Source organism: Rhincodon typus, chromosome 2, assembly GCF_021869965.1.
Source record: "Rhincodon typus isolate 14 chromosome 2, sRhiTyp1.1, whole genome shotgun sequence".
NCBI lineage: Eukaryota > Metazoa > Chordata > Chondrichthyes > Orectolobiformes > Rhincodontidae > Rhincodon > Rhincodon typus.
The window spans coordinates 95,317,107-95,340,727 of NC_063333.1; the positions used below are offsets into that span (position 1 = coordinate 95,317,107).

General features: G+C 39.0%; 1 protein-coding gene across 3 annotated transcripts in view; it reads right to left on the minus strand.

Annotated features, from left to right (window-relative positions):
• Window positions 1-23,621, minus strand: part of chn2 (chimerin 2) — a 346,878-nt gene that overhangs the window by 127,640 nt on the left and 195,617 nt on the right. For 2 of the 3 annotated variants that reach the window (XM_048616382.1, XM_048616390.1), the window contains exons 3-5: window positions 14,147-14,202; window positions 8,108-8,139; window positions 4,868-4,981 (exon numbers count right to left, since the gene is read on the minus strand). In XM_048616382.1, coding sequence (XP_048472339.1) covers window positions 4,868-4,981; window positions 8,108-8,139; window positions 14,147-14,202 — 202 coding nt within the window. Of the gene's footprint in view, window positions 1-4,867; window positions 4,982-8,107; window positions 8,140-14,146; window positions 14,203-23,621 lie in introns of those variants that run through there. The other variant, XM_020510415.2, reaches the window with a different exon arrangement.

Sequence of the window (23,621 nt, forward strand, 5' to 3'; positions counted from 1 at the left end):
GAAACAATCTCACTTGCATCATTAAACAGAGATGTTTTCCCCAGTGAGGCACATTTGTAGTCCTGCCATCATCCTAATTGTACACCAATATGGTTCTTAGTCTATAATGTGTTTGTTTAATCCTTTTCTCAGGCCTCTAGGATGCAAGTCCAGTTTATCACAATCATTTCCATTTTATGGAAATGAATTTTCAAGCTCAGTGGAGGAAAAGGAAAAGTTTTAACAGCTTCCTTCACCCATTTCTTTTGCGAAGACAGTGACTTATGCTGTAGCTCCATTGCCCTGTCTTCTGTTTGCAATTTCCCTTTTCCTTGTGTACTGTTATCACTGTTCCATAAGCCCTACTGAGATTAAATCATACACTTGGTATCAACTTCCTGTTTGCAGTTCGTGGGTAATTATACTTTTGCACTCAGCTTTGGCTGGACTGCATTCAAAGCACTTTCAACTTTGGTCCTCTCATATGATGATACACCATAACAGTGTATCAGACTATATGGCATTTGGTATCAGATGAACAGAAATGTTTTCAATTTAAATATTGCGAAGACTGAAGCCATTATTTTAGTCCTCAATACAAACTCTGTTCCCTAGCTGCTAACTCCAACGCGCTTCTCAGCGAAATCCACCTGCTTGCATTCTTTGGGTCACATACAAAACCAAGATAAGCTTCTAAATTCAGAATGACTACCATTTCCTATTCATTAAAACACCTAATTTCACTCACCGTAGCCCATTTGCTGCTGGACTGCTCATTCATGTCATTGTTAACTCTCGATTTGACTGAACACAATCCTGGCTGAACCACACTCTATGCTCAGGAAACTGGAAATCATCCAATGCTACCCCGCAAGTCTTAACTTGCAGTAAAGTCCAATTCACATCTTTTCTGCGCTTATATGCAGCAGCACACAGTCAGTCCATTTCTTGACTTTAAAACTTTCATCCTTGCTTTCAAACACTTTCATGGCCTTGTCACTCACCATCTTTGTGATTAGCTTCAAGTCCACAACCCTCCAAGATATTGGTGTTCATCTAATTCTGACCTCTTGAATTTAATAACTTTTAATAACTCTTTCATTGACAGTTGTGTCTTCAGTTGTATAGAACTCAAGATCTAGACTTCCATCTTTATATCTCTCTGCATCTCCACCTCACGTTTCACCTTCAAGCCACTCCCAAGAAACTACATCCTTGACCATGCCTTTAGTCATCTGACTGAATACTTCTTTATGTGGTTGGGGACCAGATTTCATTTTATAATGCACCAGTCAAGTGTTTTGGGGCATTTTAAGTTAACCGAATTGTTGCTGTGTTGGGTGACAGACTTTAGTAACTGTTCTATTGGGAGCCACAAGCATGATTCCTGCTTACCACCTTAATTACTCAAACAGGCTTAGAAAGCTAGGTATATAATGCATAATATATAATACATAGACTTCGAGGTACTTATTACAGTTTAAATGCCCTGATCTACTAATTGTAGAATTGTTAAGCTCCAGCTAAAGCCTTGCATTGTAGGTTTGCTAAGTTGTGCCTGTTTCTGGTACATCTGCACTCCCCAATGATCTTCCAACTTGATAATGATGGAGAAATGATGAATGCATCATGAAATGTGGTTACAAACTGTGTTGGTGTACAATTCTACTGCTGCTTAGGGATAATGGTGTTTTATTGATGCCCATTTTTGGGTTGGTATATTTCTTCTCAGTCCATTTCATTGATCATGGCAGTGAGACACATTACCTGAGTAAGAAAGCCCTCACCGTGGGGGGAAAAGAAAAATTTGCTTTCAGAAGACGTTACTTCATTAAGTACATTAATTCCCAGCTCTGACGGCATCAGGTAGGTTTGTGAGCAGAAAGCCACTAACTTATGAAAAGTGATAAGTATCAAGGACTTGTCCAGTTTGTTCACAATAGCACAAACAAGCTGCTCTTTCTGCTGGGTACTAAGCTCTTCCATTCAGACTGCACTCATAAACAATGATCAGATGAAAGATCGACAGTGCTTCAGTCCAATTGTGAACAGGACAGGACAAGTAAAGAAAGGAGGAGGTGCCACGAACTTTAAAAAGCCCAATAGTGCTTGAGCTCATCCTCTGTGCATAAAAGACGAGTTTGGAACACTTGTAACCACCTTCAGCCAGAACATGGAGTGGATAATTCATCTCAGTCTCCCTCTGGAGTCCTCACCACCACTAATGCCAGTCTTCAACTAAGTTAATTCACTCCCCATAATATCAAAAAAAAAGCTGTTCAGACTAGATCCATCAAACGCAATGGGCACTGACAACATTCTGACAATAGTGCTGAAGACATATGCTTCAGAACTAACAAGGCCTCTAACCAGGCCTCTAGCCAAGCTGGTCCAGAAAATGTGCTAAACTGACAAATATTCAACAATGTGGAAAATTGCTCAGGTACTTCCAGTCCAGTACAAATTCTATCTGACCCCATTTATTGCTCCATTAATCTACACTTACTTAACATAAAAATGGTGTGAGGTGTGATGACAGTGCTACTGAGTGACATTTAATCACCAGTAAACTCTTCATTGGTGTTTTGTTGGGTTTTGCAAAGACCACATTATAACCTTAGCCCAAGTACAGACAATTGAGGTAAGTTCCAATGGCGATACAAGAGTGGCTGCCTTTGATATCAAAGGAACAATTGATCAATGTGGTATCACGGTGCCCAGATAGAACTGAAATGAATGTGAATCAGGGGAAAGCTTTCCACTGGCTGGATTCTTACCTAACAGCTTCTCGTCATCACTATTTTCTCATCAACTGCTCAGAGATGTTATTACACACCTCTTGAACCCGGGCTTCCTGATCCAGATTTTGGAAATTGCCACTGCATCACAAGAACCCTTCTTAGCTTCTGACAGTAGATATTTCTAACTGTTGAGAGATGTTACTAAACCCCTGGAGCAGGTGGGATGTGAACCGGGGCCTCTTGTCTCAGGGATAGTTACATGACTACTGCACCACAAGAGCCCTCCTTCCTCAGCGTAGTGTCCTGGGCTCAAGCACGTTCAATTGCTTTATTAATTACTTCCACTCCTCTCTAAGGTCAAAAGAGCAGACATTTCTAACATTTTTATAGCTTCTAATTCCATTCACAGTATCTCAGATAATGGAACAGTCCATCCTCAACGAAGCAAACCCGGGACAATTTTCAGGCTAAGTACGATATGTGGCAAATCAGATTTATGCAACGCAGGCACCAAATGATGGCTATCTCTAACAGAGGGTCTGACAATCTTCCTTTGATATTTATCAGCATTGGCAGGACCAAATCTCCCATCAACAAGTTGCTATTGATCAGAAACAGAAGTGAAACCAGCCTTACTATGAATACAACAGCAGACCTGAGGCCGGGTACTCTGCAGCAATTAACTCACTTTCTGACTTTCCAAGTATTTCCACAGTCTGCAAGGCACTAGGGATGTCAGGTATGTGACGGAGTACTCAATAAGGAATGGGCAAGAAATTCTGGCCTTGCCTGGGACACCCACATCCTATGAATAAATATGTCAAAAAAAAACACAATTTCCCTTACTAGTTGGTGTAAAGTATAAGTGAGAATTGGTTTATCAATAGGTGGCTGGTAGTCAGTAGGATACTTCTTTTATCCTGAGCCATGAGGCTCCGTGAGGTCCGAATTACAGTTGTATACTTCCAAAGGTCATGGTTGTTATATAGTCCAACCCAGTGTCTCTGCTGCTACTGAGTATATCTTGGATAGGACATAGGCAACAACAGTCATGAAGAATCTGGTTAGTTGAATAAAACTATGTTGAAATATTGCTTGACTAGTAACGGGAGGAGTCTGCCAATTTGGATGCAGGCCTGCAAAGTTTATTGAACGAGGCAGTCCATGGTCAATGGTCCCAATACTGCTAGAGTCTTGCCCCAATCTGACACATGTATAATTAACAACAAGCCTCTTCAATACCTTAAATAATTTGTTAGCAACAGACATCTCACAACTGATCACTTTACAAGGTCACCTCAGCAGACAGTACAGCCAGGGTGGGATGGAATCATGGGTAGACTAGGTAGAAGTTATCAAACCAGTTAGGTTTTTATAATGAAATGGAAACTTTAACAATAATTTTGCCCTAATGTCATGTCATACATTATCATATTTATTCAATTCAATTTAAATTTTACATAATGGGATTTGTATTTTAGGCATTTAGCCATTTATTAATTTATTTCCTTGTGTCAGGCATTGGGTTGACCACGGTGAAACCAACTCTATCGGATATGTCCAGTGTGGTGTGTGGAATACAAGAACTAACAAAATCTAGTTGCAACAATAACATCAGACGAGTAAAGTTGAAAGTTCTGTTTCCCTGGTGCACAATTCTAATATTATTATCCTATGAAGAGTGGCTCATAATTGATATACACCATAATTCTGTCATGTTTCTATACTCCCTTTGAGTGTGCAAGCAAAACAAGATTTAAGGCCATAGTCTAATCTAGAGCTATAAACGGTCTGAACATTCTTTAATTCATTTTAAATTGTAGAGCATGGTTTATTTTTTGCATACTGTCTATATGTGATCTTGTGCTTTTGCTGGGACTTACTGCATAAAAGAGCTGAGTCAAGGTGACCTGATTGATACTTTGAAAGGGAGGGAATGAAACACCAAAAACTTAAGACAGTTGGGCTCCTGTAAAAATCACAATTCAACAGTGAGAATGGTCTGAAATAGAAACAGATTTCTATTTTTCTTACTCTAGATAAATGAATCCTGAAATTAAAAACAGGGTTAATGTTTGTTACATTTTAAAAAAAACCAAGTTCAACATAATTTATTCAGTTCATCGAGATCAGGAGCATGCATGTACCTCAGAGCCAATGTGTTGCTACCAGGCTGACGTTGGCTCTCCCTGATGAGGTAAGCTCCCTCAATGCCACCAAGTAGTTCATCAGCTTGCTCTCGTGATATCATCCCATGGAACCTAAGAAAAGAAAACACTGTAAAAATCAGAAAAGAGACAAAGAAATTAAGGTACCACCAAATAGCTGGGGAAACAATGTTAATTGTGGCAAGATTGATGTTCTGCACAAAAAGAAAACCCTCTGCCAAACATATTTCCAAAAAGTGCAGTAATGGAACAACTTTAATGGAACAACTAATGCCACTTTACCATAGGCTCCCATGAGATGAGATCACAGTAACACATGTAACATGATAGCTATATAATCATTTCACTTTGTAATTTTGTTTGCAAACTTAGAACGAATATTGTTGAGTCATTTTCTGTAGAGCCAAAAGTCCTTGAACAATTTTCCAAAAATTATTTTTACAATAAATCCAAACTTGATCTAATTAAACTGCAAACCACTATATTTCACTTGCTTGAGAAGTAACAAATCTGCCTGTTTAGATCAATTTTGCCAATTGTAATTTTATTGATAATTAAAAAGCAAAAGTACAGTACAGCAAAACATGGTCAATAAAAGATAATTTGATCTATAATCTACATGTTGGAACCATGCTGATCGGCTATCTGTTTCGATGATTAATTAGATGTATAATCTTTCAGGTCTAAAAAGTATTTAGAGAATACAACAGGCCATGCCACTGACTACTGAAATTTATCCTAATGATTATTATATAAATAGATGTATGATTATCTGTCTAAATATATGCTCAAATCACAATTGTTATTTCATTCAAATAATTCAATTTGAACTTATTCTCTACACAAAATGAGATCTAAAAACATCATTTTTTAAATTTGAAAATGTGGCATTGCAGTAATGGTCATTATTACAGTTTGTAGTTTTACTCAGGGTGATAAAAATCTACAAGGTAACCTTCAAGCTTGAATTACTATCAACTAATTACAAGGCTCAATGTTAGTTATATAAAAACAGATGATGGACAATGGTATAGTGCGACCCCAAGTTACAGATAATAGAATGCCATGCAAAAATTTGTAGAAATACAGATGCACTTTATTTGCTCATACTAATCCACCCTGAATACAGAGTTATCAAATTTGCAACATTCATTCCTGATCTATAGAAAAATGAATAGTCATGTATAAAGGAACAGAAACTATACTTTCAATTATTTTGTGGCATCAACTAGAATAGCATTTGCAAACATTTCACTTAGCTGAAAGAAAAAGAACAGTGATAAATAAAATGTTAACTGTCACATGTGTCTGATCTGTGGCCAGGAGAAGTTGTGGATGTCCCCAACTCTACCGAAGTGAATCATCTAAAACACAAGGTTTGGAATGGAAAGAAGAAAGGGAGGATTTTAAAATAAAAAGATGAGGAAAAGCAATCTCAAACTTGCATTAACGTCACTGGTCATCACACTTTGCTTTGCAAAGCTAACTGCCTTTGGAATTCTGTCTGGGAGAAGTTGAACTGTTATTTAGTGCTTAAACAGGCCTTTACAGCAAACAATTTAGTGACACCAAATTTGATTCTCTGGTAAAGTTATACATGCTTAGCTAATTGTTAAGTATAGTATTTAAATTAAGTTGCCAGTCACCACTGATCATACTGTAACAAAAAAGTCACACCATTTAGACATAATTTCTCTATATTAATTTAGTCGCATTACAGTAGCTATGTACCAATATTGAGCACTGATGACAGAGCTGATTGCAAGAAAAACAAAACAGAGATGGACAAGATGTAGCCAGAACATCAGTTGATGGAAGCTCAATAAGCTGAAGAGGGAATCGAGAGATCAGATGGTGAAATAGTTAAGAGAAATAAAAGTTATGACAGGCACCACAAAAGACTGGTGATAGGTTAGATTAGCAAAACTGGTGAAAAGTGAGAGAATGTTAGCAGGGAGAAAAAAGCCTGGAACATAACCTTGGTGGCGGAATGAAAACACAAAGGATGATAAAAAGAAAAGATAGAACTGTTAAAGAGGTGGAAACAGTCCAAGAAGATAAAAAGGTCAGTTTAATACTTACTTGAAGAAAGTAAGTGGACACACTGCAGAGGATGGAAGTGTGGAAACAGAAATGGAGGACTAGTTTAGCTCCATTGAAATAATTTAAAGAAGTGCACTGAGGCTTTATGTAATAGAAAAATATTGCTAAAATTGAAAAGCACAATCAACAAAACAGTTGAGAGAGTGACCTTATTATATAGTCCAGAAACTTCAGGAAAAGAGAAATAATGGTTACTAATGATATGTGAAAATGAAAATGCATAAGTGGACAAACAAGAAAGGACAAGATGAGAGACTACACTTTAGGAGGTCTGTGAAGATTGTGAGGACATTGAAGGAAGTAGCTGGAAAAGTCTGAAATCATATGGTCAACCGTTGCCAAAAAGGGAAGAGAAATATCGTGAGGCGAGTGATTAAGATGGAAATGCCAGAAAGAAGAGCAGGAAGGTCTAAGTCCAGATACAGAGAGGCAGTAATGTCAGATGAACAGGATTGGAAGAGGAATAGGTAACTGACGCAAGCTGGGGAGTGTGATCAATCAGCAACCCTAAATAAAATGATAGAAATCAAAAGAAGACAGTAGCTATTAAAGCAGTGACAAAGTTATTGTTCTTTTTTCCCTAAATAATTTGACAATACAAGGAAATTGACAAGCATAGGTTTCCATTTTGGAGAAATCTGTGAGAATTCATCTCTTTTGTGATGACAATTAAACAACAGTCATAAGTGATCTTTGAGAACGGTATTTGAGAAACAAGTTGTTTGTATCAAATAACAGCTAAAACTGAAGATATTCTTGTGTCTGCTACAATATAATTTAAAGGGAACACTCAGATTTACCACTGTTTTTCTTATTCATTCCTGATATCGGGGCATTATTGTGTGTTATCATATAGAAATGTACTCTGCTGCAATGTGGTATCAAAATTATTTCTGGTGTGCCATGGTACAAGATTGCTTTTTACATCACAGTATTGATAAAGAATGCACATCATAATCCCACTATAAGCCACATTAGAAAATGATGCATAAACCATGTAAATACATCATTCTTCAGCATAACTGCTTTTCCAACAACAATGATCTACAATACCTCTTGCTCTGTTATTTGCAAAACAGTCTAAAATATGAACAAAAATGAAAATGATTTACGTACTCTCTTCCATAGTACTTTGGCCTGTTTTCAACCTGTAAACCAAAGAAAATTATTAGCAACATATACTTATATTAGCCTTTGAAGAGAAAGTGATCTGAGATAAATAAGGAATCTGCTACCTAACCTGCCAGCGGTATTCTCATGAACAATTTACACACTGTATGCTTACAAAAATACTTCAAAGACAAAACATTATACACATTTTGTAAGTGAATGCCAAATGACAACAGCAATCTTCAAACACTAATTTCATTTTTTAATATGGAAGATGGCCCCACTTTATGTACTTACAATATATATTTAGACCACAAGTTAAGTGCTAGAAAAATGCAGAAACCCACGATTTATTTTCAAACATATTTTAATAATGCCCTGGATTGATACTGTACTCTGTCTTGGAGTCAGATCTAGACTAGACAAACTGGAATTATATGCCCACTTTTGCATCTATGAAATGCAGGTGGTGATCCAGGCCACAACAATTTGGAAATCCTTGGCTTAAGACATTTTTTCTTTAAGATGCACTTGAAACTTACCCTACCCCTTTCTCCAAGCTTTTAGTTATCTGTGGCAATGTCTCCTTCTTTGACTTGTTGACAATTTTCATCTTGTAAGGCACCTTGTCACAGTTTATGACATTCAAATACACTACACTAATGCAAGTTTTTATTGACCTGTACAAAGCACTTTGGGCTACATGAGAATATGACATTTCTGTGGGCTTTGCTTTAAATATATGTTGCTAAATTAATTGCTCTGGATTCACCTCATACATTATTAATTCATTTACATGTATGAATTTTGTTACCAACCAAATGTTACCCAGATCACTAGATTCTGAAAATAAGAAATAATTTGCATTTTTATTAATATATACATACATAAGTATATCCTTATGTTGTATGTATATCATCTTAACAAGTTGCCTAGGATATCCTGAAGTGCTCCACAAAAGATAATTATGTTCCGAGTTACATGTGCAAATACAAACGACTCATGCACACAAAAATCTATCAAACAGCAAATGAAATGCATAAATAGTTAACTTCTGACTTTGATGAAAGATGGTGGTAGCAGGCTCAGAAAGGAAGCAATGACAAGCAGATCTAAATGGTGATTCTAGACGTATGTATCCAGAGTAGCCACTATCACAACACTAGAAAGGACATTTGAATGTGTCAGATGATTATTTCCAGTGCAGTTGGACAGTTGGTAATGCTCAACTTCATAAAGATTAGTTGAAGAACTATTAACTTTTACATTCATAGCTATTCAAATTTCAAAAAGTTAAAAGGTTAATTAATAATTTAATGGATTTCTATATTGTACAACTTTAGGAGTTCAATCTCTCCTACAAAATTAAACAACCTTTTTATACATTTCCTTTTTATACAGTTACCAAATGTCACTGATAAATTTTGAAACTAGAAATGTAAATAAATGTTAGAAGATCAGTTGATGCTGCTTGGCCTGCTGTGTTCATCCAGCCCTGCACCTTGTTGTTCTGAAATACTCCCTGGATTCTTGCACCAGGAAGTCCAGGTGTAATGTTATGAAAAGTCCACTAGATGGCAACTGCCATAGATATTTCTATCAAACAATTGCATAATAAAGTAACTATAGGGATAACACCAGAAATTGTTATACTCGACACCATTTGAATCACAGTTCTGAGGGATACTTGTTTATAATCACTAGTATATGAACTGATGCACTAGTGGGAGTACAGAAAAGCTTCAAAGTGTTGCAGAGGATGGAGCAGTTTAGCTTTGAAGAGAAGCTGGATAGGCTTGGGTATTTTTCTTTGAAGCAGAGAAGCCCGAGAGAGAGTCTGATTGAAGTATATAAAATTATAAGGGACTTGGACAGGGTGGTTAGAAAGCAGCTGTTCCTCTTAGTTAAAGGGTCAATAACTAGAGGGCATAATTTTAAAGGTAAAATGCAGGACATTTAGAGGGGATTTGAAAGACAAAATTTAGCCAGAGGGTGGTGAGGATCAGAAATTCACTGACGACGAGGATCGTTGAGGTGGAAAACTTCACAACCTTTAAAAGGTACTTAAATAAACACGTGAAATGTCATAGACAAGTGCCGGAAAGTGGGACTAGTGTAGATTTAGAGTAGTTTTTGTCAGCACAGACTTTATGGGCCTTTAGTATGCTGTATGATTCTATGAAATTGGGAATTTCTTTTCTTTTTATTGTATTTTAAATTCGACATGCAACAACTTGTTTGTACATGGTACATTTAATGTGTAAAATATCCCAAAAGAAACCTTTTAAGTGGGGATGAAAGGACAGAATGGAAAGAACAAAATATGTCATAAAGTCATAGAATTGTACAGCACAGAAATAGATCCTTTGGTCCAACTCGTCTATGCCAACCATATATCCTAAATTAATCTAGTCCCATTTGCCAGCATTTGGCCCATATTCCTCTAAGCCCTTCCTATTCATGTACCCATCAGGATGCCTTTGAAATGTTATAATTGTACCATCGTCCACTACTTCCTCTGGCAGCTCATTCCATACACACATCACCCTCTGCTGACTGACATGTTGGTAAAGAAAAAATAGCACATCAAGCAACTGTGTCAGAGTTAAGATAGATAACAAAGGATTGGTTAAATTTAGGGCTTTAAAAGTGATTAAAGTCAGGTTTTTAGAAGTGGAAACAAAAGAAATCAGAGGGACTGGGGTGAGTGTGAGGGGGGATGGGAGTTGGGTAGTGAAGACAAAGTGCTTAAACTGAACTTTGCAAAAAAGTAATTTCAATGGTGAGCGACGGCTCTTCCATTAATGATGAGATGAAGGGAGGGAGCATGTAAAGGTTTCAGAGGTAGTAAGAACTGCCGATGCTGGAGTCTGAGATAACACAATATGGAGCTGGAGGAACACAGGAGGCCAGACAGCATCAAAGGAGCAGGAAAGCTGACGTTTCTTGTCGGGACCCACCTTCAGAAATGGGGGAGGGTGAAGGGCGCTCTGAAATAAATAGAGAGCGGGGATCGGGTTGGGGAATGTAGGTGGGATGGTGATAGGTGAGTGCAGATAGGCAGTAGTGGGGATTCGTCAGTGAGGTGGGAGGAACGGATAGGTGGGAGAGAAGATGGACAGGTCAAGGAGGCGGAGATGAGAGGGAGGGTTGTTCATGGGATAAGGCCGGGGTTGGGGAGATTTTGAAGCTAAAAAATTCCATATTCAGACCATTGGGTTGTAGGCTCCCGAGGCAGAATATGAGATGCCGCTCCTCCAGTTTCTGGGTGGCATCGTTGTGACACTGGAGGAGGCCCAGGATGGACATGTCATCTAGGGAGTGGGAGGGGGAACTGAAGTGGTTCACGACTAGAAGGTGTTGTCGTTTGTCACAAACTGAGCAGAGGTGCTCCACAAAGCGGTCTCCGAGCCTCCGCTTGGTTACACCAATGTAGAGGAGGCCACATCAGGAACTGCGGATACAATAGACCACATTAGCAGATGTGCAGGTGAACATCTGTCTGATATGGAAGGTTTTTTTGGGGCCTGGGATGGAGGTGAGGGGGGAGGTGTAGGGGCAGGTGTAGCACTTCCTGTGGTTGCAGGGAAAGGTGCTGGGGGTGGTGGGGCTAGTGGGGCTAGTGGGGCTAGTGGGCAGTGTGCAGTGGACGAGGGAGTCGCGGAGAGAGCGGTCCCTACAGAAGGCAGGTGGGGTGGGGAGGGAAATATATCCTTCGTAGTGGGGTCAGATTGCAGGTGACAGAAGTGGCGGAGAATAATGCGTTGAATCCGGAGGTTAGTGGGGTGATACGTGAGGACACTGGGAATTCTGTCTTTGCTGTTATTGCGAGGAGTGAGTGTGAGGGCTGAGGTGCGGGAAACACAAGACATGCGGTGGAGGGCGTTTTCGACCACTGAGGTGGGGAAAGTTGCAGTCCTTGAAATATGAGGACATCTGGGATGTTCGGGAGTGGAATGCATCTTGGGAGCAGATGCGGTGGAGGCGGAGGAATTGGGACTAGGGGATCGCATTCTTGCAGGAAGGTGGGTAATAGGAGGTGTTGTCTAGGTAGCTGTGGGAGTCAGTGGGCTTGAAATAGATATCAATTTCAAGGTGGTCACCAGAGATGGAGACAGAGGTGTCCAGGAAGGAGAGAGAGGTATCAGAGATGGTCCAGGTGAACTTGAGGTTGGGGTGAAAGTTGTTAGTAAAGTTGGTGAACTGTTCAAGCTCCTCGTGGGAGCATGAGGCGGCGCCGATACAACCATCGATGTAGCAGAGGAAGAGGTGGGGTTTAGGGCCAGTGTAGCCGCAGAAGAGGGGCTGTTCCATGTATCCTACGAAGAGGCAGGCATAGCTTGGGCCCATGCGGGTTCCCATGGCCACCCCCTTTGTCTGTAGGAAGTGGGATTATCACTGCATCCTTGATCTGTCCGTCTTCTCTCCCACTTATCCGGTCCTCCCACCTCACAGACCAATCCCCACCACTACCTACCTGCACTTACCTATCATCATCCCACCTACATTCCCCAGCCCAACCCCCCCCCTCTATTTATTTCAGAGTCCCCTTCCCCCTTCCCTCTTACCCCTCCCCCGTTTCTGAAGAAGGGTCCCAACCAGAAACATCAGCTTTCCTGCTCCTCTGATGCTGTCTGGCCTGCTGTGTTCCTCCAGCTCCACACTGTTATGTAAAGGTTTCAGTTGTGTTTTAAATGGCAGTAAAGTAATAGAAAGGAGAAGATATTGCAGAGGTTGGACAGCTTGAAATCATGGTGGGATTTGTAAGTGGAAATCAGGATTTTAAATTCAATGTGAAGAGGGACCCAGTGTAACTCCCAAGGAGGTATGTGAGGAGCAAATGAGACAGAATACAGGTTGTAGTGTTTCAAACATGCTTCTACTGAAACCCCCAAAAGGATTTTCTATCCTTAGTATTTTACTGCAAGCAAATGAACATCTGGCCAACTGTTAGCAAGCAAAAGTTAGCCCTCTGCAAAATATTCATTTAACAAGTTCCAGCAAAAAATATTCATGCGAGACAGACAGAATTGTAGAACATTTTATCAAAATAAAAATCAATTTTTAGAAGCCTGCAACAAAAATCCATTATTGTATAATAATTATTTAGAAGAACAATAACTGCAAACTCATTTTATATCGGTAAAGTATGAATCAAGGAACAGAGCTAGTGAAATAAAGCACAAAAGCCAATTTACACAATTTCAATATTCCAAGTAAGTTGCACTGTGAAATGCTGTGCAAATTTATACATCAAAATTCACAGCCTGAGCCACCAGCAAAGCCTTGTAAATTTGCATTGATTCAGTTGAATGTCAAGAAGACAAAGATCTCGATGACAAGATAACAGCTATACCTGTTAATGAATAGGGCCTTATTAAAAGTCATGAAACAGAAGATGTTTTTCTGTGAAAATTTGTGAATATTTTTATTTTCTGTTTTGTAATTTTACAAAATTCATGTTAATCCATTCAACAAATGGATGCACCTAGAAACGATAACACTTCTGAAGGAATTCTATTGTAATTCGGTACAGTTCCACATCATTAACAAACCAATGAAACTAAAGAGTAGCCATTAAAATAGCTATTTAAACATTAACACAGCACTGAGTCTATAAAGTAATTTGGATTGAAAATTATGCCAAAAAAGCAAGTATGATAATTCAAGTAGCTGACTTTACCAACATCAAACTTGTCACATGATATTCAACTTAATGAGAATCATACCGGTTTAAAATTATTCTTGGGGAGATTATTAATGAAACTATTTTACACTATTATAAACTTCAAAGGATGAACAGTGAAGTGCTAAGGCAAGCACTTATTGGTTTACTACACTACATTCATTGTGTCACTGATTCTGAAAATTATTTTCAGGTGTCAACATTGCAACATGGCAAAATAATATATCATTTCACCATACTGGTGGTCACACCATAAGCTAGGAACTTTCTTCTGTATCAATAGTAATGGTGAAAACATCCAATGCTAAACAAAGCTCAAACTGTGTTGTCACATTATTCAAGTCCAAATTTCAACTGACCTCTCGAGGACAGATAATTCTCTTCGGACGTGGGGCTTCCTGCTGTAACTGATACACTGTCCAAAAACATAAAATAATGTTAGCACATTAAAGACATTATATGACATAATATTCAACACATCACAAGAATTAAATACTGATATCACAAATTGGTGATTTAGACATTTTTTCTCTGTAATTACACAGATTTCAATGCAGACAGTTCAGTGCCACATGCAAAGTAATGTCATATCGTATATTAAGTCTGTACCTTCCTAAATACAATTTCTCCCCTCAACCCCCAGCGTTCCTTTCGCTCAGTGGTCATTTGCCTGTTGAGATTATTCAATTTTTATACTTATACTAAGTTAGAACAATGTACACAAGTGAATTCAATTTTACACCCTCTGACAGCCACTGATAGTGGTGCAATTATAGTAGGAAAAGTCAGAATAGAAGTCAGAATTGAAGGAGTACTGATATTTCTGTACATAGAGATTACTCAGGGAAAAACTAAAACAAAGGCATTATCACGCCATATAATATGAATGCATCAGTGAGCTTGTGCTATGCAGTGAAAATACTTTTATAACCTTAGTATTTTCTGTTTGAATACATTAATAGTGTGTGCATTTTAAAACAATAGCACACAATCCTTTGATACAAAAGGAAAGTAATGCCTGATTGGTTTGATATTAATGAGCTTGAAAATTTTTTAAATCTAAAGAGGCTAAGTATGACATTCTACAAAAAGATCTGCAAACATGGAAATCCAGAAGAAAGACTGAAAATGTTAGAACTGAACAAAAAGCCATCCAGTATGCCAAATGAAAAGGTAAATCAAGTTTTCAACTTGATGCTTGAAACATTCATCAGAGGAATTAAATGTGGAGATATTTTCAGATGATGCTGCTATTTGTAAGGTGAATCCTTTAGTTGACTATGTGGAAACTCAAAAGGATGAGCAAAGCCTGGTTATTTTCACAAACAATAGAAAGAAGCAAGAAAATAAATAAATATGGACAAGTAAATCATCTTTCATGCACTCAAGTAGTTAGTTCCAAAGCAGCAATGATGGAGTTTTCAGTGCCACTCACTCGGAATGCGAGAGAGTAATAGTTTTTTTGCTTCTAAATTCCTGTGTGAGAAATTTCCCTGCTGTGTAATTGCAATGAAGCCATAAATGTCTATGAAAAGAACAATTTCACTAAAATCATCTCCCCATGATAAATTGGGCCAGAGTTTTTAGTGAGTGGCAATTCCACACACATTGCCACGCGAGCCCCTTTTTATGAAATAGGGGAGCTTTGCATTTCAGAGAGGACGTTCTGTTTAGGTCAGGGGTCTGGGGGTTGTGTGTCAGGGAACTACAAGGCCTGTTTGATGGTTACTCAGCAGTCAGACTATGTATTTCAATTGTCCAGATTTTCCTGTTGACTTCATTTCATCAGAACACTCTGAAGTCCCCAGTTTTTATAGAGATGTTCAAAAGATTCCAAGCATAGAGGAATTTCCCAACAAAATCTTCATTTTCCCGGGCAATTCCTTTGGAGTGCTACAATGGAAGTTCCTCAGGATCTCCAGGTGCAACTCCCATTTACGCTTGTAAAATGACTGTCTGGTAAACGGAAAATCTGCTACAATATTTTTAAAATTATATTTTTACTGGAGTTATTTTACTATGTAAGACTATGTACAAAGTGGGAAAAGAGGTAACATTACGCAGCATTTTACATGTTTTTAGTTTGCTTTCATGGAGTTGCCGAGTGTAAAGATCCATTCAGAGTTTATGGTTGAACAGTGATAGTACACAGTGAAGGCAGGTATGATAGAATTCTTTTCTTAATGTGTAGCTGATACTCACGAGATTCATTAAAAAAACAAATTATAGCTAGTAGTTTAATATAATTTCAATTTATGTTTGTTTAATTTGACTAAAATTGTTCATTCTCTAAAAGAATTAGTTGAAAATAAAAAAATATAAATTATTTTCAATTTTATATTATCTTTGGATCATTAATTCATCTATTGATCCATAACAGGCTTTTTACAAAATCATTATTTATTTAGTGGATTTTGTCTTTGTTGACTGGGCCATAATTTATGTCCATTGCTAATTGTTTGAGAAGGTGATGGAGAGATGCCTTCTTGAACCACTGCAGTCCATTTGCTATAAGTAGACCCACAATGCTGTTAAGGAGGGAACTCCAGAAATTTGACCCAGAGACAGTCAAGGAATCATGATCCATTTCCAAGTCAGTGTTGTGGGTGGCTTGGAGGGGAACTTACAGGTGGTGGATTTTGCAAGTATCTCCTGCCATTGTGTTTCTAGATGGAAGTTCTTCAGGGTAATGTTCTAAGACCAATCATCATTAATGACTTCATGATCATAATGTTGGAGGTGGGGATGTTTGCTGATGATTGTGTGATGTTCAGCAACACTCAACTCCTCAATATTGAAGCAGTGCAGATCTCTCTGCAGCAAGACCTGGACAGTACTCAGGCTTGGGGTAAGAAGTAGCAAATAAAATTCATACTATGCAAGAGCTAGGCACTGACAATTTCCAAATATCTTCCCTTGATGTACAATGGCATGATCATTGCTTAATCTCCTACTATCAACATCTTGGGGTAACTGTTAACTAGAAACTGAACTGTTGCAGCCATATAAATACTGCAATCATAAGACTACATGAGAGGCTAGAATTTCTGGGGCAAGTAACTCACCTCCTTAGTCACCAAAGTCTGTCCATCATTTACAAGGTACAATTCAGGAGCAGGATGGAATATACTCTACTTGCCTGGATGAATGCAGCTCCAATAACACACAAGGAGTTCAACCCCACTGAAAAGAATGCACACTGCTTAATAGGCATTCACCATCTTCAATATTCATACTTACCAGCACTGACACAGAATGGCAGTACTGTATTCCATCTATAAGAGTAACTCAGTGACTCACCAAGAAACTTGTCAAGCCCCTCTTCTAAACCTTCGAATTATACACCTAGAAAGGCAAAAGCAGCACATACGTGGGAACACCACCATTTGCAAATTCCCTCCAAGCCAATCAGCATCCTGATTTGGAACTCTATCCACATCCTTCCGTCTCACTGGGCTAAACTCCTGGAACTACCATCCTAAAAGTACCACGAGCCTACTAACCCATGGCCTGCAATGATTCAAGAGGTGGCTCACAATCACCTTCTCAAAAGTTATCGGGAATAGGCAATAAATGATGGCTAAGGCAGCAACATCCATAGCACATGAATAAAACAAATCTTCTGCCATTACTCACTCCATTCTATACATATAAGTATTGCTAAAGAATTCCATCCCAGCTGCCTGACAGTTTTGCTCCCTATCTGTAATAAATTGTCTCACCCTCTGATTATTTCTTGAAAGCTGGGGCAGAACATTGTACATTAGCTGAAAGTCCAGTTGAGATTGGAATCTGATTAACAACAGATATCGCAACATGGATATGTCCTGTCCGCAAAAAAAGACCCTGAGCTTCCAGTTGCCTGCCATTTCAATACACCGCCTTCTTTCTGTCTCAGCGCAAGCTGGAAGAACAGCACTTCATTTTCTGCTTAGGGAGTCTACAGCCTTCAATATCAAGTTCAACAATTTTATGTCCAGAGGTACCTTCTTCCATGTCTTTACTCAACATCCATACACCTTGTCTTTGTATTATACAGTCTGCTATTACACACAACCCATTGTTAGCCACTAATTGTCCCCATTAATAGCTATTCATTCTCCTAGCCTGGTAGTTATCCTTTGTCTGTCCAACTGTTCTTCTTTCTCTTTGAGCTCTATCTCCACCTATCGTTTACTCCTTACCCCCTTTCTCAACCCTATCTTCTGCATTTAAAAAATTTTCCTAGCTACCATCAGTCTGAGGAAGTGTCACTGGACCCAAAACATTAACACTTATTTCTTTCCACAGAGCTTCTCCAGCAATTTCTGTTTTTGTTTCTGATTTCCAGTATCCACAGTTCTTTCGGTTTTTCTGGATATCATGCAGATTTTCAACGAATCTGAGAACAGTATTATGCTTAGAGGATGTGTCTTGTATTATTTAGTAGATAAATGTTTGGCACTATATGTCATCTGTAATAAGTATTACACCTGTAGCTTCTATTTTGTTATTTACAAATTGAAACAGTTGTTCCTCACTTCCCAGAGAATTTACCTCTACAAGGGAGATTTTCCCTTTTTTATTATGCTTCCCTTTCTACACAACACATTTCAATTAATATTAGAGTAAAGGAGCACACATTATGGGATTCTCAGCCACAGGCAGAACTCCAGGTTAGTGAAGATTTCTTGCTACGTTATCAGAATGATGTAATATCACCATGCTGTCAGAATGGCAATGACTTCATAATTACACAGACATCACTATCAATTTACTTATATAGTTTACTTTTTTTTGTTAGTAAGGATTCCTAAACTACAACATTTCTCTCAAAAAATCCAATGAGTTGTTGGGATTATATTGTTGTAAAAAATATAACTTAATTAAACCTCCAGAGGATGTGATGGCCTAGTGGTATTCTCATGGGACTATTAATTCACAGACCCACGTGATGTTCTGGGGACCTGGACTCAATAAAAATCTGGGATTAAGAGTCTAATGACGACCATTGTTGCTGCTGATTGACGGGAAAGATCCATCTTGTGCACTAATGTCATTTAGGGAAGGATATCTGTCATCCTTACCCAGTTTGGCCTACATGCAACGCCAGACACACAGCAATGTTGTTGACTCTCAACCGACTTCTGGGCAATTAGGGATGGAAAATAAATTCGGGCCTGGTCAGTAATATCCACATCCTATGAATGAATTAAGAAAAAACATTTTGTCCAACTTAAACCATTTCTGTACGTATTAATCCACTTCATACACAGAAAAGTATAGGGTTCAGAAAGGGTTGCAGGGTTTGAGCTACAGGGAAGAGGCTGAATAGGATGGGGCTATTTCCCCTGGAGTGTCGGAGGCTGAGGGGTGACCTTGTTGAAGTTTATGAAATTATGAAGGGCGCAGATGGGGCGAATAATCAAGGCCTTTTCCTCAGGGTACAGCAGTCCAAAACTGGAGGGCATAGGTTTAAGGTGAGAGGAGAAAGATTTAAAGGGGATCTAAGGGGCAACTTTTTCACGCAGAAGGTAGTGTGTGTATGGAATGAGCTGCCAGAGGAAGTTGTGGAGGCTGGTACAATTACAACATTTAAAAGCCATCTGGATGGGTACATGAATAGGAAGGGTTTAAAGGGGTATGGGCTAAATGCTGGGAAAGGAGATTAGATTAATTTAGAAATCTAGTTGGCATGCACGATTTGGACCAATGGGTCTGCTTCCACCCTATACATCTCTATGACTCTGAGAAAACGGCAGGCAGGAACCACAGGGTATTGTCATTAAGCACTATGACGGGATAAGGTAGGGGTGTTTAGAGGCATCTGGAAATTCAAAACCAAATGCAGTGCATTTGTCAATGGCTTTTAAACACAGCCATTTGCATCTGACTTCCAGATCTGCCAGCCAATTAGGGCGAACAGCTGTCATGATGATCTGCCTGACAGGATTTCAATGGTGACATTTAAAGGGGTACTGCATGGATAACAGTTGATGGACTCTGGATGTGGTAGAACAATGGAAACAACTGTTAAAATGAAATGCCAAGTCTGCATCTCCCTTTAGAAATGGTGATGGCTGTTAAAACCCATAAAGAGATACTGTTCCATACTGATGAGAGGAAAAAGTCTGGCAGTGAAAAGAAGAAATTGTGGCTGGAGATTGAGCTGGAGTTGAATGGTAAGAATGTAGTGTTATGGTCCTGGATGTGATGACAAAAGCAGTTTGATAACTTAAGCACGACAAAAAAAGATGGGTACAGTGGTACATTCAACATCATCTTAATATGTATATCATATCAATCTCCTTATTCTGCCTTCGTTGGCCTAATCCCAAACATTACAAAGCACTTAACAGTGCACAACATTAAATTTTGAAGCCAAATGAAATTATTTGTTGATGCCACATTCTAATTCTTCCCAAATTTGATTGCTGCCTGGCAACTGTCCTGCTTACACTTGCGATAAATGGAAAGCAAGCACTTAATACCGAGCAAAGGGGTCCTTTGAAAGGGACGTGTGGTTGTTTGCAGAACTGCTTTGTTTTGGGGGAAAAGAGTGGATGCAGAGAAATAGATGTAGGTATTCCATGTCACCACCACATAGGTGCACTCATGGAGCCTAGCCACACAAAAACAAACTCAACCAAGTAGCAGTGTGCATCCCTGCTGCTGTTCAGAATTTATCCCCTCCCTTTTCCTCCTCTGAAGTAGTTTTATGCTCTACATCTTGCTCCTCCTGAATATCAAACATTTGCTTTCGTACAATCTTGTGAGGACTGCAGCATACAATGTTCATTCTGGAGACCATAGCTTGTACTGAAGGGCACTACAGATCTGATGAAATGCCTTGTTCAGTGACCTATTTCATTACTGTACGTCTTTCTATGTTACTCCTTGATATCATTGGTTGGGTTCCTCACTAGTATTATCAGCCTCGTCTTAAGTGGATAAACCTTGCCGCAAAGCAACCAGCCAGTGGGCCCACTCCAAGGGGTGAAGTGATCATGCTGTGGATTGCAATCGTGACAGCTGACTGTCAATCTTGTACAGACAGCTGTGTAAACACCTTTCGGTGGGTGAACACCAACTGCACATTGATGGAGTGGAACCCTTGCAATGAAAACATAACCTTGAGTTATTCCATGTGCTTTTGATGTCGCATGTGCGAAGTTGATTGTGCCCCACATCTGTGGGAAGCCAGTCAAAGCCACAAATCCGACATGTACAAATTTTGACTGGCATTATTGGTGACAAAGTGTGCATAATTGTTTGCCCTGGCAAGCATAGCATCAATCCTCAGTCTTGCAAGCCAGCAACAACTTGATCCTGTAAGTGTCTCTGACAGAACCCAAAGGAACCAAGATCAAAGACTGGTACGTGTGAAGTGTGACAATCCAATCCACTTGTACATACATCTTCTTTCAATAGGTTGCAAATGTATGCCACCACCTGACATGAAACTGAGCTTCCTGGTATGCTGTTAATGCAACATGCCCAGGAAGCTCATCCTGTACCTGTTTACATTGCACTGTCACTTCCTCTGGGTTCTTATCACCTATGTGCTCTCTTATGAAGTGGCAGGTCCATCAGGAGTATGTTCTTCATGTTGCACTTGCTGCTGGTAATCTTCCTGTTGTGGCTCATCTTAGTCCTCAATTGAGATCAAAACTAAAACTGCAACCGTGGCAACCATGCCGATGTGATAGATCACATTTACAAGGTGGAGTTTAGGTGAACGGAAGTGATAAATGCTAATTCTCAGGCCGAGTACTACAAAAAAAAGTCTTTCACATAATTAGTTAATAAAGTATACAGTTTCAATATTTATTGCAATATTTATCTTATAATTTCCTCTTCCTCCTTACCGTGATGTGCTTACTTTGCTATCACTGGTAAATTCCAAAAACTCCAGGAAATTCATGTACTTGCAGGTAAATCCCAAACTCAAAGTAAAATCATTCTTATTGAATTGATGATATATTGACATTGGCAATATGCATCTCCCATGAGGTTTGCTCACACACAGCCTAACAAACCACAGTTAAACGTGGATGTCAGGACATTGAAGTTGGTTTCTCAACTTGTTGTCAATTTCACCATTTAAATGGAAGTAAATTGTGAGATATTCTGCATCACTAAGACACTGAAATGGCCAACATGTCTCCTTCAAAAAGGTTGGTTGTCCACCTTCCATTCAATGTATCTCTATTTCATGTTTGGTTTGGCATTGGGTTTCCGAATTGCAACTTTTTCAGAAAGTATGTTCATGAAAAAGCCAAGCAGGTTGATCCTCGACCTGTAAATCCTTTCAATATGCCTATGGGAGACAATAGGAATAGGTGCAGTTGCTGGTCAGTCAGGTTTGGTTGAGACATATAAAGTCTGACAACAGGATGATACAGGAAAAACAAAACATGGAAATAGATATAAGCAGATATTTTGTCAGCCTCCACAGTTACGTCATGAAAAAAAAACGGTTCTAAAATGGTTAATCAACTACCGTTTATCCTAGCAACCGCCTCTTCAACTGGATCATCAAAACAGCAGCTAAGGAATTGGTTGCTGCAGATAAACAGCAACAGATTCCCAGCTCGGAAGAGCAATTTAAGCGAAACTACAAGTTTCAACAGATGTTTCAGTTTTCCAGTGAGGGAAGCAGGTTGCTTATTTCTCAGTTAAATCACTGGATGAAAGACAATGCGACTGAAGGGAGACTGAAAACTGCAGGCTTATCAGCAAGTCCAAAAATACTCTATAAATGCAGCACTAGCAATTATCCAGATAAAGAGCATAGGTCAGAATACATTTTACACCTATTCAAAACTATGGGTACTTATTCAGCCTCATCTGAGAGCAGACTGAAAAAGTTGTATTTACTGCAATGAGGTGAATGAATAAAAATAACTAATTAATGAAAATTAAACACTGTTTGATATTGTTCTTTTTGAAAATTGTTTGCAAGTTTCTAATAATTGAAGAAATTTCCTATTAGAATATTTCAAAATATTGGGCATCTCTGATGCAAGCCCTATCAATTATTACATTTCTCCATTTACCAGAAATATCAAACTGTCACAGGATCAGTTTTTGTCTTACACTCCAATTACGGAGGTGATGGCCTACTGGTACTATCTAGATTATTAATCTAGAAACCCAGGTAATGTTCTAGGGAGTTTCTGAAGAAGGGTCCAGACACGAAACGTCAGCTTTCCTGCTCCTCTGACGTTGCTTGGCCTGCTGTGTTCATCCAGCTCTATACCTTGTTATCTCTAATGTTCTAGGGACAAAGGTTCAAATCCTGCCACAGCAGATGAATTTGAATTCAATAAAATAAAAAGAAATCTGGGATTAATGATGACCATGAAACTGTTGTCATTTGCCAGTAAAACCCATCTGGATCAATAATGCCCTTTAGGGAAGGAAAACTGCCATGCTTACTTAGTCTGGCCTACATGTGACTCCAGATGCATAGCAATGTGCTTGACTCTCAACCACCCTATGTCCAATTAAGGATGGGTATTAAATTCTGGTCTGGCTAGTGATGTCCAAATCCCATGAATAAATTTTAAAAATCTACTTTCTCCTTTTAAATGTTTTCACTCATTAAAGTTCATGACAATGAAATATCTTTTATTTGCGTCCTATCATAAGCAGTCAGCATTGAAACAGAATAGGTATGGTAGAGCAAACCTCCTTCCACTCTGTCACAGCAGTTGGCTTCATCTACCTCCTTAGGGCAGCACCATCTAGCATTTTCATAGGTCATAGAATCCCTACAGTGTGGAAACAGGCCCTTTGGCCCAACCAGTCCACACCGACCCTCAGAGCGTCCCACCCAGACCCATCCCCCTA